This window comes from Arvicola amphibius, chromosome 8, assembly GCF_903992535.2.
Source record: "Arvicola amphibius chromosome 8, mArvAmp1.2, whole genome shotgun sequence".
Taxonomy (NCBI): domain Eukaryota; kingdom Metazoa; phylum Chordata; class Mammalia; order Rodentia; family Cricetidae; genus Arvicola; species Arvicola amphibius.
This window is the reverse complement of record NC_052054.1, coordinates 78934190-78949414: the sequence shown is the minus strand read 5'-3', so window position 1 is coordinate 78949414 and position 15225 is coordinate 78934190. Positions and strand designations below refer to the sequence as shown.

The following is a 15225-nucleotide window of genomic DNA, read 5'->3' as shown; positions in this document are numbered from 1 at the left end:
ACTGGCCCCAAGTTCCTTGTGTAGCCAAGAATAACTTGGAGTTTGTTATCTTCAAGCAATAGGATTGTAGTGCTATCACGCCTGGGTACTAGTTTAGAGTCAGTGGCTGGCTAGATTACTGGTGGCTGGTCTTGAACTCTCTGGAACCCTGTCTGGTCTTAAATGGGTAGTGATCCTACTGCCTTTGCATCCTAAGAGATAGGATTCTAGGTGTGAGCAACCTTGCCCGGTGAATATTTACTTCTGTTTTGATAGAACATATACTGCCTGTAGAGTGTCAAGAATTCTCAGCATTCAGTTAAGACGTCTGTTAAGGTGCCACTGAAGACCAGCAGGATCTACTTATTAAAACCACTAGCAAGGAAGGAATGAAGTGTGGCTGCCAGCTCATGCCTTTGTGTGCTAGATTGGTGAAGAGGAGGTCAAGATGTGTTTAGAGACTTCATGGGGGTCAAGGGTATTAGAAACAAAGGACTGAAATTCAGAGTTAGAGAAGTATGGACAGGTGGCTCCTGAGTACACACCAAGTCTCATGGTTCCAGCTGCTAGATTATGGGAGAGACAGGATTCCCATAGCTGCTGGCATCATGGGGTAGATGGGATCCCCACATCCATCAGAACTGGTGTATCTAATGATATTCAGATGGCTCTTAACCTAGGATGACTTAGGGTGTTTTCATTTTAATGATATGGTTAAATGAGTATCTATTTGGGGAACCAGTGAGGTGGCTCAGCATGCAAATATGCTTGCTGTAAGCCTAATGACCCAGCTACATAGTGAGATCCTGTCTCAGAAACAGCAGCAAAGCAACCCCTAAGATATCTGCTGTTTTAATCTCTAGTCACTAGCAAGTAGAGCTTGGATAGGAAGTAGAGTCTTGTCCTGCTCCATGCCCCCCAAATACTATAGGGAATAGAGTCCTGTCCTGCTCCATGCCCCCCAATACTATAGGGAGCAGAGTCCTGTCCTGCTCCATGCCCCCAAACAGCAAGTGGAAAAATGCTCAGTCTTCTCACTATTTTTTGTTTGTTTTGTTTTGAGGAGTCTATGTAGCCCTGGCTGACCTGGCACTCACTGTAGACCAGGCTGGGCTGGGACTCAACAGAGAGCCACCTGCCTCTACCCATGGTGCTAAGATTAAAAGTATGTGCCACCATGCCTGGTCTTCAGTCTTCTAAATTTAAATTCCACCCTTTCCCACAATTATCAATACTGTTATGGTAACACAGTATCTTTTAATTTTTGTACCAGGAATTTACTTTCCTCTCTTATTTAGGATAGACTGTGGGAGGTGAGGGAGGAAGACAATGCAAGTCTGGCTTCCTCACCTTTATAGGGTATACACCGCTGGCTCTGGGGAAGTTTCCCCTCTCTCAGGCATGACTGGTTTCCCTGGTGACGTTGGAGAAACAACATTTATGCTAAAGGAACACATCAAAGTTTTGTTGCAAATGAGAATCTTCTCTTTATTCCACATACAGAAACTGGCTTCTACAGCTGGGTAGGGGAGAGCAACAACTTTGACCTTGCTCTATGTCCGTCCGTGTGGGCCCTGGAGATGGCCTACTTTCTGATAACCAGGCCCTTGTCCATTTGAGAATCAAAATTCTTGACGTTCAGCCAATCCCGGGTTAGGGAGTGGGAGCGATAGCATGAGTAGCCAATCCCAGTTAGGGGGCGGGAACAATAACTCCAGGCGCTTTCTTGGTGAGGTGAAGATCAGCTTGGGGAAGGCTCTTCCAGGCAAGTTCGAGGATCCCATACTTGGCAATGCCTTTGGGACGAATGGTGTGCACATTATTCTGCCCAGGGAGAGATAACACGTCTTGGAATTCCAAAGGGATGTGTGGAGGATGGGAGGCACCACAAACCAAGCAGTATAGCAACCGCTCCCCGGGCACTAGCTCCACGTCCAGGGCCTTTAGAGTCTCTTTGGAGACGAACTCTTGGGACTGAGGCTCTTCTCTCAGTAGCAGGTCCTGCAGGAGCCTCTGGATTCGGGGGGACTTAAGCTGGTAGAGGTCCATGAGCTGGTAGAACTTTTCCATCCAAGTAGCCGGGTCTTTGGCATACCGCTCCTGTAGCATGCGCAAAACATGATAGAGTGCCACGAACGTCTCCCATTGAGGGAGCGCTTCCTTTTTCTTTGAGATGGGCTTTTTCTCCAACTTAGGCAGTTTGGGATACCTGCTTTTACCTTTAAGATCTCCTAAGTCCTTTTGAAACATTAGTGCCAAGGTTTGTCTGTTTACAGAAGAATGGGCATGGGTCAAAATGTTTCTTGTGGTAGGATCAAAAGGCTGTGTCTCCATTTCCTCAAGGACACTGGACAAATGCTGCATCCGTGCGCTTCTGTACGGCTCTCCTAGAAGTTGCCAGTGGATAGCCTTTGGATCTGTAACCCTCTTGGTAGCTAGTGGGAACTCTGGTATGGGGACAGCTGAAGGTTTTTGCCAGCTCTCTTCCTTTCCCTTTATAGGAGGAATCACTTTTAGGTGTTTGGGGCTCATGGGCTCCCTCCTAGATTTTAAAGTCACCGTGCTTCGAGAGTCCACAGTCTGTTTGTGACGGTGCACGATGGCTTCGAGGATCGCCAGGCGCAGCCATTCCAGGTCTCCTGTGGAGGTGAGGTCTTTGAGGACCTGACACAACCTGTGGAAACTGTCTCTAGGAAGCTCTTCTCCTGCTTCCATCTGTTTTAAGACACCTTGCAGCCATTCTAAGTCTGAGATACCTACATCTGAATAGCGTTCCTGGGTTGAGATCTCGGGGAGGGGCATCTGGCCCTTTGTCTGTCCTGCCAGAAAAGGACGATGCTCCAGAAACCACTTGGCCTGTGGTGTTTTTTGTCGGAGTCTGTGAGCTTGCATGGCCCTTCTAACAATTTGAGATGTGAATGGTTTTATAATGGCTATCGGTTCATACTCTGAGATCGTATCCAAAAGCTGTAGGGGTTCCGGCTTATATTTCTCCAACCATTCCCTCTGTTTATCTATAAACTTTGTCTTTAGGGATAACTTGGATGTCTCAAATTCTGGAGGCTTTTCTTCCCTGAACATTTGCTTTGTCACTTCTAGTGGCAATGGTGGCTTCCTTACCTCCTCCTCGTCTTCTGGAGTCAGTTTTCCAGGAAGGCTTTTCAGTGCCTCTAGCTTCATAGAGCTCCCTTTGAGCTCAGGGATTCCTTGTCCAATGGGAGGGAACATTTCCCTTCTTGGTAGGATCCTCCTTCTTTCTTCTTGCACTTTAGGCTTTTCTCTTTTTAACACCGCCTCTTTCTTCTTCACTTCTCTCAACAAGTGTTTCTTCTCTGCAATCAGACTTCTCATTTCGTCCTCACTCATGCTTTCTTCAGTCTTCTCCTCTTCCTCCTCTTCCTCCTCCTCTTCCTCCTCCTCCTCTTCCTCTTCCTCCTCCTCTTCCTCTTCTTCCTCCTCCTCTTCCTCTTCTTCCTCCTCCTCTTCCTTCTCAAGCACCTTTCCCACCACCTTTTCCTCTTCCTTCTCAAGCACCTTTCCCACCACCTTTTCCTCTTCCTTCTCAAGCACCTTTCCCACCACCTTTTCCTCTTCCTTCTCAAGCACCTTTCCCACCACCTTTTCCTCTTCCTTTTCTATCTCCTTCTCCTCTTCTTTCTCCTCTTCTCTCCCCACTTCCTCCTCCTCTGTTACCTTTTGTTCCTTCTTCTCTTCTCTCTTTTCTATCTTCTCCTCCATTTCCTTCTCTTCCTCCTCCTTCATTTCCTTCTTTTCCTCCTTCTTCATTTCCTTCTCTTCCTCCTCCTCCATTTCCTTCTCTCCCTCCTCCATCTCCTCATCTTTCTTCTCCATTTCCTCTTCCTCTTCTTCTTCTTCCCCCTCTTCTTCCTCCTCCTTCCATCCCGCCTCCTCCTCTTCCCTTTCTTCATCAGACAAACTCTCTGGCTCTACCTCTACCTCATGTAACAGGCTTTCCATTTCCTTGGAAAAGCTCTCTTTATATTCCATCTGTTCTAACAGACCGTAAAACTTTTCTGTTCCAGGAAGAAGTTCCACCAGGGCATGTCTCCTTCTCCATGATTTTTTGAAGACCAGAGCTTCCTCCTCTGCCCCGACATCCTCACCCTTCTCTAAGAACTCCATCTGATGCCAGGCAAGTTCACTTTCTTCTTCGGCTACTTTTTGCTCTTGGCTTTTCAATCTCCTCATTTCCCTGGCCAGACGTCTCTGCGTGATAGCCAGTTTCTTCTCATCCTTGATGACTTCCTGCTGTTCTTCATTCGCGTCCAACTCCTTCCTATCAAGTCTGCCCCCCTCCTTACTTGTCCTGGCCTCCTTCACAAACAGGGTCCGTTTTATCTTTGTCATCTTTGTCTCTTTCTGGGTTATTTTCCTTTCTTTGCTGACGAGTTTTTGAAGTGCCTTTATAGATTTTCTTGTTTGCACTATCTCGCGGGGGGCACTGATCTCTTTTCCCATTCTTCTTATGGCTTTGGCTAACTTCCTTTCCTCCTGGGCTTGTATCCGCTGTCCTCTGGTGAGCTCCAGGATCTCCCTGGCGGCGTTCTTCTCCTCTGTGGCCAACAGCCTGTCCTCATAGGCCAGAATCTTCTCCTCCAACGACACTTTCTTCTTCATTAGGTCTATTTCATGCTCAGTCAGCCTTCTTTGGCTCAAGACTTCCTCTTCAGTGCCTCTCCTGGAGAGTAGCTCTGACTCCTCTGCCAGCTTCAGCTTCTCCTCGGCCACCTTCTTCATTTCCTCTGTCAACGCCATTTCTTCTCCGGCAATCTCGGTCTCCTCTCTGAAGAATTTGTTTTCCTGGATTATTTTCATCGCGTCCTCAGCTAACTTTATTTTTTCCTGGGCCAGTTTCCCCTGTTTTTCTGCCAGAATCATATCTGCCTCCTCCAGTTTCTTCCCTGCTTCAAGCAGCTTCTCTCTCTTTGCCAGGAGGATCTGTTTCTCCTCCATCAGCTTCTGTGAGACATGAGCCAGTTTCTCCCTGTATGTCTTCAGTTTTTGTTTTACATCCTGTAATTGCTTTTTCCCACTGAAGAGTTTTTCTTCATTCTCATGGAGAGCTGTTGCCCTCTCAACCAGTCTCTCCCTTTCCAGAGACAGCACGTGCTTCTCCTGGGCCACAGCTACTTCCGCCTGGGCCAGTCTGTTCTTCTTTTCTTCCAGTTCCTTCTTTTTCTGGGCCAGTCTCTCCTCCTCCTGGGCCAGCTTCTCTTTCTTCTCCCTTAGTCTCTCCTTCTTCTCCAGCAGTCTCTTCTCCTCCTTGGGCGTTCTGTCTTCCTTCTGGGCCAGCTTTTGCTCTTCCTCCATCAGCAGTTCATACTCCCGGGCCAGCATGTTCTCTTCCAGGGACAGATTCTCCTCGTGCCGGGCCAGCATCTTCTCCTCCTTCATCAGGTTCTCCCTTTTCTCAGCCAGTTTTTCTTCTTCCTCATTCAGCTCATCCTCTTTCCAAGATAGCTCCCTTATGTCCCGTTCCATGTTCTTCAGTTCCTCTTTCAGCTTCTTTTCTTGCCCTTCCAGATTCATTTCCTTTAGGGTTATGGTTTCCATTTTCTGGGCCAACACCGCATTTACCTCAGCCACTTTCGCTATTTTCTTTGCGAGTTTTTCTTCTTCACGAGCCAGTTTCTCCATCTTTCTGGCCAGTTTCTTTTTTTTTTGGGCCATTTGCTCTGCTTGTTGACTTAGAAGTTCCTCCTCTTGGGCCATAAGTTCCTCCTCCTCACCAAGGGTCAGCTTGATTTGGGCCAGTTTCCCATCTGCAGCGCCCCTCTTCACATATTCCTGGGCCAGTTTTCTCTCTTCCTGGGCCAGCCTTTTCTCTTCCTGTGCGAGTTTCTCCTCCTCCTTGGCTAGCAGCCTCTGCTCTTTGGCTCGCCGTCTCTCAGCTCGGGCTTCTTTCCACTGGGCCTTGGCCTCTCTCCGTGCCTTTTGGATCTGTTTCTGCTCTTCTGTGAGAGGCTCTTGTTCCTCCTCCTCAGACTCTTCCTCGGAGTCTTCAGACAGTATTTCCTCCATATCCAATTCTGTCTCACTTTTGGTCTTTGCTATGGTGTTTTCCCACATCTGTTTCCATTCATCCCATCTCAGTCTCTTCTCCTCTTCCTCTACTTTCTCACTGGGGAGTGGCTCTCCTTCAGCCTGGAGTCGCTCCTTTTCTTCAAAATGCTTCCTGTCCCATTCCTTCTTCCATTCTTTCCAAGTTATATTCCTTTGACTCTGGGCTCTGTTCCACTCATCCCAAGACTTCTTCCACTCGGCCCAAGACAACTTTCTCTCTTCCACCTTTGCTTCTTCTTCTGGTTCAATCACTTCCTCTTCTACTTTGACCACACCCTCTAGTTCTGGAGTCACAGCCAACTCCTCTGTGGAGACTGTCTTCTCTTTTTGAACTTCTTTCATTTTCTCCAGTTTAGCCATCTTCTTAGCTTTCTTCCCCTCCTTTCTGGGCTTTCCCTTTCCTTTGACCACCTCACCTGATTCTAAGAAAGCAAGTTCTCTTTTCTTGCCCTTTTTCTGAGTCACTCCCTCTACCTCCTTTGCTTCCTGTTCTTTTTCTGGTGTTTCTTCTCCTGCCTCTGGTATCTCTTCCTCGGCCTCGACTTCCATATCCTCTCCAGTTACCTCTTCATGAACAAAATCTGCTTTTCCCTCTTGCCGGGCTACTTGCCGCTCATCACCCTCATCCACGTCTCCCCCTTCTTCCTCCTCCAGCGGGCAGATCTCCATAAAGAGTTCCCAGCTTGGATGCTTATCTATCAGGACCTCCTTAGCAGTGGCCAGCAGCTCAGTGCCTAGGTCCTCCACCATCTGAGTTTGGGAACCAGCTATCCTCAGGTTCATGAGCCGACAGAGATCATCCCGCCATTGCGTATCTGCACTGAGAACCCTACCAGGCGTCCCCCCAACGCCCCTCCCGGAAGTTTTCGGCCTTCTCCTCAGTGGCGGACGTTCCACAACTGGAGGTAAGATTTCCTCACCCACAACTTCAATTTCCAATTCTTCTTTTTTCTTCTTCTTGTGCTTTCTGGGTTTTTGAGCTTTTTTGTCTTTCTTATCTGCAATTTTCAGCTTTTTCCTCAATTTCATGGCCACAGAAATGTGATCCTTTAAGATATCTTTATCTGAAGTTTCAATGTCTCTGGGGCTCTTTAATAGGCTCACTACTGAAGACCTGGGATGGATTGTGAGGTCCTCGACCATTTCAGCTTCTTTCTGGTCGCTTACCTCCTCTAGTTTTTTCTGTTTAGCTGCTTCTTTTGCTTTCCTGAGACTTCGCAACAATTTCCGGACTGCAGGAAAAATTCAAGACACGTAAGTGAGAAAAGCATGATGGGTAAATGAAACAGTACTAAAGAAGGCTGGGCGGGGCCTGTCTTTTAAAAAGGCATTCTCAGCTGGGTCCCAGCACTCGGGAGGCAGAGGCAGGTGGAGCTCTGTGAGTTCGAGGCCAGCCTGGTCTGCAAGAGCTATTTCCAGGACAGGCTCCAAAACTACAGAGAAACCCTGTCTCAAAAAAAAAAAAAAAAAACAAAAACAAAAACAAAACAAAACAAAAGGCATTTTCCTTGGTAGGTGTGTTCCCAGGTTGTGCCTCCTTATCCAAGGCCTTCCAGAATCTGTGTAGATCTTTCCTAGGAGAACTCTCTCTTCTGGCCCAATCTCTCTGTTTATCTACCTACCTAATGTTTTAGGACCCTCTCTAGTCCTAACTAGCCTTTCTCTTAGGGTCTCTCATACATACCATGCCTTTTACGAGCTGTTCGGACCCGTTTTTGGCTTTTGCTGGACTTGACCTCAGGTTCTTCAAGAACTGGAAGAGGTAGCAAGGAAAGGGCCTTACGAGGTACAGAAGAATATGGGAGTTCTAAAGAAAAATCAGGCTTTTTATATTCTTTGGTCAGTGTCAGATTCTCATTTAATCGCTGATCTACTTGAGTAATGAGGATTTGAATGTCTGTGGGCCGCATTCCCAGAAGATGGTCCAGGGACTCCTCCCCAATCAGCTCTTGCCTATGATAGTCAAAGAGAGAACGGACTGTGTTGAGTCAGGCACCAGTGGGGAATAGGAAGAGAAGAGAGCAAACAAGGTTTTGACAGAGCACATGATATAGAAAGCAAAATGAGGAAAGAAAATGTCTAGGGAGCCAAGAGAGCAATGCCAGGGGTGCCCTGTACAGAGAAGCTGCAGAATATGGGAGGACAAGATGGAAGTTGGGACTTCAAGAAGTCAGGAGACAGAAAAAACATGGAGAAACAAGAGCGGAACTGCTGAGGTCATCAGAAGGAATCAAAAGGGGCCATGAAAGAGAAGAAGGATCCATCAGGAGTGATAATGACCAGGGATGAAGAAGGGTTGGTGTGGGGAAAAGAAGATGGTGGTAAATTATCGAGGTAACAAAAGGAGCTCACTGCAGATCCCGGAAAATGTCTCGTTTCTGGATGAGGGCTAAGAGTGAGCTCTTTGAATGGATTCCAGTCTCAGGCATTAGGGTCATGGCTTTATTCCTCACTCTCTGGTCTTTGTCCATTAATCCCTGGGCCAGAGGCAAAGCGATGAGATGAGTGATCATCCCAAGACGCTTCAGCCCTTCCCAGGCTAGTTCTCGGATGAGTGGGTTGGGATGGGTCGTGTCGTCCAGCAGACGGTGTGCTGTCTCCGAGCGCAGGGTTGGGGTCACCTGGTAAGAGGCGAAGATTTGTCCCAATGCACCAATACAGCATTGGTACTTCAGCGGGCTGGCATGGATCATGATGTTGAGGATTGCTTCGATCAGGCTACTGATGGCTAGTTCACTCATCTTTTTTCCCAGCCAGCTGCGGTTTGCTGCATCTGTAAGGACGCTGTACGTGACTCCCTTAGTTAATCTGTTTTCTATGAAAGTATCATCTTCTTTCTCTGGAACATGCCCTGGGTCACTCATAGCTCTTATCCTGCTCTGCCAGAAGAAGAACGGTTGATACTTTTCCCAGTCCAGATCCCGTTGGGGTGAGTGCAGGCTGCACTGTAGGAATATGGGACTGCCTTCTGGCCAAAGACGGGCACGCACCACTGAGTTGGGGATGTAGCAGTCGGGAGCGAGGAGCCATTTCTTCCCCTGACCGAAGTAGCACTGTAGGATCTTGTAGGGGTTGAGTCCATCCCAAGCAGTCATGTATAAGTGGGGAGGGGACACGTAATGAGTTTGGGGTTTCTTGCTCTTCTCAGCCAAGGTGATTCCCTCCAGAGAATCATGCCGGGGAGTACTCATTAACACAGTGCTCCCATCATCATCTTCTTCTATGACATGCGGTACATTTTGGTCAAAGGCGATGGCTCGCTTATTGACAAGGCTCACCAGGCCTTCGAGGGCTTGTTTCCGTTGGTCTTGGTAGCTATACTTGGGCACAAATATGGTCTCAAAGGAGAGGAAGAAGCTTGGCGCGAAAGGCTTTGGAGGTTCTACCAAGTCATCTGTTATGCTCAGAAGGACAAGACGAGAGAGCGTGGATGTGGGGAGCAATTCTAAGCAGGATACCAGATAAATACTCTGGTTGAAAGTCACAAGCAGGTCAGCCCTGTCATTTGCAAAGCAAAGTGGGCCAAAGTGCAGCGATGAGTCCAGCATGGCTAGAAGTCTACCATGGAAGTCCCAGATGCGGACAGAGCCATCAGAACCACCTGTGGCAAAAAGACTCAAGGGCAAGCAGACGTCAAAGGAGGTAACAGCGCACTGGTGCAGAGGCAATGTCTCTATGAATCGGGTACCTTGCTTTGACTCAAAGGACATAAGATCATGGAACTTCCAGAGCCGTAGGCAGTTGGTGTCTGTAATGGCACCCACAGCCTTTGGTAAGAGGACCAGGTGCTTTAGGTGACAGCTGCTGAGAATGCTAGCCAGGATCCGCAGTTGCAATCTGGTCCCAACCAGCACAGCTTCTGACAGCTGTATGTAATCATCTACCCCATAGGAACACAGCAGAGAGTTTTCCCTGCTACTCAAAATCCCGCCATAGAGCGTTGACAGGGCCAGGACGGCCCCAAAGTGCATGACTCTCTCGATTCTGGCACAGCTGTGCTGCGAAAGCACTCTTATCGTGCCGCTCTGATGCCCAGAGAATATCAGTCCTTCCATCCCCCGCCCCAGGTGGAAATTCCCATAAGCCAGGCACTGGACAAAGTCCTGAACATCCGGTGAGGTGCACAGGAGATACTTGACTGGGCAAGGGCTGCGGGTTGTATCAAACACTAGCACCTCTGTGGTACCTGTTGCCACCATGAGCTCCTCTCTACCTGGATCATAGGCCCAATCCACAGCCTGGTCGAGGATGGAGAAAGGCCAGGTGATAACCAAAAGTTCCCCCGTTACAGGAGACACAAAGCGCAACAGGCCATCTTCCGTCGTGCACAGGATCCGGAAGCAGTTGTCCTTACAGTGGACGCGACGCAACTGCTGGGGAGTCGAGCCACAGATGTTGAAGAGGCTGTAGAAGCAGGGTAGACGGCGCAAGGTAAAATGATGAGTCGTCTGACAAAAGAAAGTCGTGCTGTCAATAAACTCAAGGCAGTAGAGCGTCTCGCCGAGTTCAAGTCGCCGGAGCAGGTTCCCTGAAGTAAGATTCCACTCCTTGATGACACCTTCCTTGCCAGCTGTCAGTAGGGTGTGGGCTTCTACCCGGTTGTGTATACAGACCACTACTGAGGAATGGGCTCTGAAGCTGTGGAGGGGCAAGCTTTTACCCAGGTTCCACACGTGGATTTCCCCAGCCTTGTTCCCAGCATAGATAAGGTTCATGTCAAGACTAGTGAAACAGCAGGTGATGGGGGAGCCACTGTTGGTGGTCGTGAACCTCTGCACCTCTCCCAGTTGACCGTAGTCCTGGCGATCAAGCACTCTCAGCATCGTCTCACAGAGGGCAATGAGGCAGCCATTGGGGCCGTTCAGAACGATATTCTGGACCAGCTCATCACCAGGCACAGGAAACATCTGGATCATTTCGAGGCTCCTGCCATTTGGTTCAATGGCCCAGGTGACCACTCCCCCAACGATGCCAGACAGAAGCATCTTTGATTCTGGATCAAAGCAGAGACAGGTGATATCAAAGCGGCAGGGCACGGCACACAGGGACTTAAATGCCCTAAAATGGTCCCCAAAGAGCCTCAGAATCATGTCACCAGAGTAGGTCACGATGAGATGAAAGGAACCTGTGTGGACTATTGACTGGACGGGTGGCAGCCTCTCCATCATTGGGAATGTTCTCTTTTCAACCATGTCGTCAGTCTTGCTCTTCATCCATACTACAGCCTGCGAGACGAGAAAAGAGCCAAGCTTCAGCTAAGCTGTCCTCTTTGCTTCCTCCCCTCCTCCTCTTCCTTCCTTCGCTTTCTCTCTTTCTTTCTTTCTTTCTTTCTTTCTTTCTTTCTTTCTTTCTTCTTTCTTTCTTTTTTTTTTTTTTTTTTTTTTGGCTTTTCAAGACAGGGTCTATCTGTGTAGCCCTGGCTGTCCTGGAACTCACTCTGTAGGCTTTGAACTCACAGCGATCTGCCTGCCTCTGCCTCTTCTCCTGAGTGCTGGGATTAAAGGCATGCACTTCCACTGCCTGGGGTCTTTCTTCTTCTTGACAGGGCCTTTCTACGTGGCCCAGCCTGACTGAGAATTCATTGTAAGGACCAGGTTGACTACTTCCTCTTCCTTCTATTTATTTGTTTATTTTTGACAGGGTCTTGCTTTGTAGCCCAGGCTGACCTTGAACTCACGACCCTCCTGACAGAAAAGGAAGAGGACTGGAGGACAGGTGTGTGGCGTCACATCAGGTTTCCCTGTTGGTTTGCGTTGCCAAGGAGGTAGAGAAGACTAGAATAACTTACCTTCTAGGGAGTTGGAAAGAGGATAGAGGCAGGGAGTCTTGATCTTTCACTAACCTCTACTTTAGGGAAATCATGACGTCTACACCAGGTGAAGACTGTGATCAGACAAAGCATGAAGGAGGATTCTGAACCTGGATCCTATTCATTCAAGGGGTGGCTCTTCCTTTTCCAGTAGAAAACAAGGGCATGGCCCTTGGCGGAGCTGAGCAGGGAGGAAGGTTGTCTTACCAGTGTTTCTTTTGTGAAGGACATTATCCAGGAGAGGGAGGCAAAGAAGTGGGCTTCAATGAAGTAATGGCATATGAGCGGCATTGCCTGAGGATGGCGAGAGTCTCTGAACAGGACCTGGGAGCGGTCACTCAGCACAGTTGTGTCTCTCTTTGATCGCGCTGGGTGTTTCTGGGGAGAGATGCGGCATAAACTGATACAGGCGCTAATATATTGTTAAGAAAAAAATAGAGCTGGGCGGTGGTGGCGCACGCCTTTAATCCCAGCACTTGGGAGGCAGAAGCAGGCCGACCCCTGTGACTTTGAGGTCACCCTGATCTACCGAGTGAGTTCCAGGACAACCAGGAAATCCTGACTCAAAAAACAAACAGATAAGCAAACAAACAAACAAACAAAAAGTCAAGATTGCAGCATTTCCCCAATGGCTAATCTTGGTTGTCAATTTGACACACCTGGAAGGATTGCCTCTGCCAGATTTGCCTGCAGGCATGTCCATAGGGTATTTATCTTCTTGATTGCTAATTGACCTGTTAGGGCCCGGCCCACTGAGGGCAGACCACTCCTAGGCAGGTAGGCTGTGTGAAAAAGCTCACTGGGCCAGGTGGTGTCGGTGCATGCATTCAGAGGCAGAGACAGGCGGACTCTGTGAGTTCGAGGCCAGCCTGGCCTGGTCTAGTTAGTTCCAGGGCAGGCCCCAAAGCTTCAGAAAAACCCTGTCTTGAAAAAAAAAAAAAAAAAAAGCTAACTGGGCAAATCAGGGTGCTCCTCCATAGGCTTCTGAGCCCCCAGCTTGGCTTCCATTGGTGAGCCCCTGTAAGATGAAATAACCCATTCTTTCCAACTCTCCTTTGATGGTCAGTGTTTTATCCCAGCAACGGAAAGCAAGGCACATCCCTAACTTCTGTTACATTCACATGTGAATAGCAGATGATGCCCTTTGCATGCATGTCAGAAATCCCCCAACACGCATGGAACCACACTTGGACAGGCTCTAGATGACCAAGTTACATGGTGTAAGCACAGGAGAAAATTACACTCTTCCGAAAGTGTAGTTAGCCACATCCAGCCTGAAACATCTCCACCTCTAAAGTGCGCATGCATCAGAAGGGATACAACCTTTGACATTTACTCGAGTATATGACCCTAGAGCCACATGCAATGTAACAGGACACCCCAAACGTCCATATAACTTGGAATTATTGAAGATAAAAACTACACAAATAAGGGGCTGGAGAAATGGCTCAACAGTTAAGTGCACTGTTTGATCTTGCAAAGAGCCTAGCTCCAGTTCCCAGCACACACACTGTGACTCACATGGCTTGTAACCCCAGCTCCATGGAATCTAATGCTCTCTTCTGCTCTTCATGGGCACACATGCAGGCAAAACATAACACATACAATAAAAACAAATCTTTAAAAAAATGTGCACAAGCCAGGAAGTGGTGACACATGCCTTTGATCTTAATACTGGGGAGGTAGAGGCAGAGAGATCTCTGTGGATTTGGGGCCAGCCTGATCTACAGAGTGAGTTCCAGGATAGCCATAGCCAAGACTGCACAGTGAAACCCTGTCTCGAAGAATGAAAAAACAAAACCAACAACAAAAACCACTCGCACAAGCCGGGCGGTGGTGGCGCACGCCTTTAATCCCAGCACTCGGGAGGCAGAGGCAGGCGGATCTCTGTGAGTTCGAGACCAGCCTGGTCTACAAGAGCTAGTTCCAGGACAGGCTCCAAAGCCACAGAGAAACCCTGTCTCGAAAAACCAAAAAAAAAAAAAAAAAAAAAACCACTCGCACAAATACTTTTTTGGACACCTTATCTGGCCAAGGAACAGTGCATACATGGTGCGTTATATTCCACAGAGACAGAGCATGAATATGAACCATGCACTGGGGGCCCATCTGCAAATGTTATCTCTGGTGCCATACTCTTTGTGGTGGTTTGAGTGAGACTGGCCCCCAAATGCTCATATAATTTGAATGCTTAGTCACCAGTTGAACAGTCTGGGAAGGATTCGGAGGCGTGTCCTTGATGGAAGAGGTGCTTCAACAGCTTACACCAGGCCCAGCCTCTCTCTACCCGCTGCCTATGGATCAGGATGTAATTCTCAGCTACTGCTCCAGCACCATGGCTGCCTGCCTGCAGCCATGCTCCCTACCATGCTCCCCACCATGCTCCCACCATGGTGAAGATGGATTCACCCTCTAAAACTACAAGAAAGCCCCAAATTAAATGCTTCCTTTTATAAGAGTTGCCTTGGCTATCACAGAACAGTGACGAAGACAGTCTTCCCTTCCAGACGCTCTACCCTTGACAATGCCCCCAACTGTTTGCATCCCACTCTCATTGTCTGTAGAGTTATTGAGAAATTGGTGTCCCCCTTCTGTTGTGGTGACTGCTGTCCTAGTGGTTTGCCCTGCTTTCCTCTTGTTTCCATGGCCTGTATATGACTCTTTTTGAAGTGCCTATTGCTAGAAGGTAGATAGAGGCTAAGCAATAATATGTTAATGTTCTAAAAACACATGCCGTACCTTGCTTTTTTGAATGGCTTCATTCACGAGGTTTATAAAGTCATTCCACTTGGGAATGAGTCTGGAGGTAGACATCACTTGACGTTTCCCTTGGTCCTCCTCAGGACCGTTGCTTGCACACCTGTGGGTATCCAAAAGAGGGGTGCTTTCATGGGTGACTTTTCTAGAAGCTGGGAGCCAGAAGGCAAGAACCATGGACTCATGTTTGGGGTTTTGCTTTACTTTGTTTCATGATGGCTGCATTCACCCTTGGCTGGCTTTGAACTTCCTATGTAGCGGAGGATGTCTTCACTTTCCGACCCTCCTGCTCACACTGAGTGCTAGGATTATAAGCATGCGCCGTCATGTACAGTTTATGCAATGATACGGATGGAACCCAGAGCTTCACGCCTGCTAGGAGGATTCTCTGCCATGGAGTAACAACCCAAGTCTACTTTTTCTCATTTGTATATAGGAAAAATGCCAATCTTGCCTGCTTTGCCCGATTGTTACGAAGATCAGACAGAACTCCGAGAAAGCCCTTATAAGTATAGCCTGAAGCAGCAGACAATCACGAGTGGTTCTAGGCTGCCTTGGGATTCTGTCTTTCCTCTTTAACCCCCTCCTTTCCATTC

General features: G+C 48.3%; 1 protein-coding gene across 1 annotated transcript; it reads right to left on the bottom strand.

Annotated features, from left to right (window-relative positions):
• Nucleotides 1-1671: 1671 nt before the first annotated feature.
• Wdr87 (WD repeat domain 87) lies at nucleotides 1672-14686 on the bottom strand. The gene is made up of 6 exons (XM_038340980.1): nucleotides 14612-14686; nucleotides 12080-12250; nucleotides 8416-11288; nucleotides 7748-8016; nucleotides 3598-7295; nucleotides 1672-3279 (listed from the first exon to the last, which is right to left on the bottom strand). The coding sequence occupies exons 1-6, from the start codon at nucleotides 14684-14686 to the stop codon at nucleotides 1672-1674; spliced, it is 8694 nt and encodes a 2897-aa protein (XP_038196908.1).
• Between the last annotated feature and the right edge of the window lie 539 nt (nucleotides 14687-15225).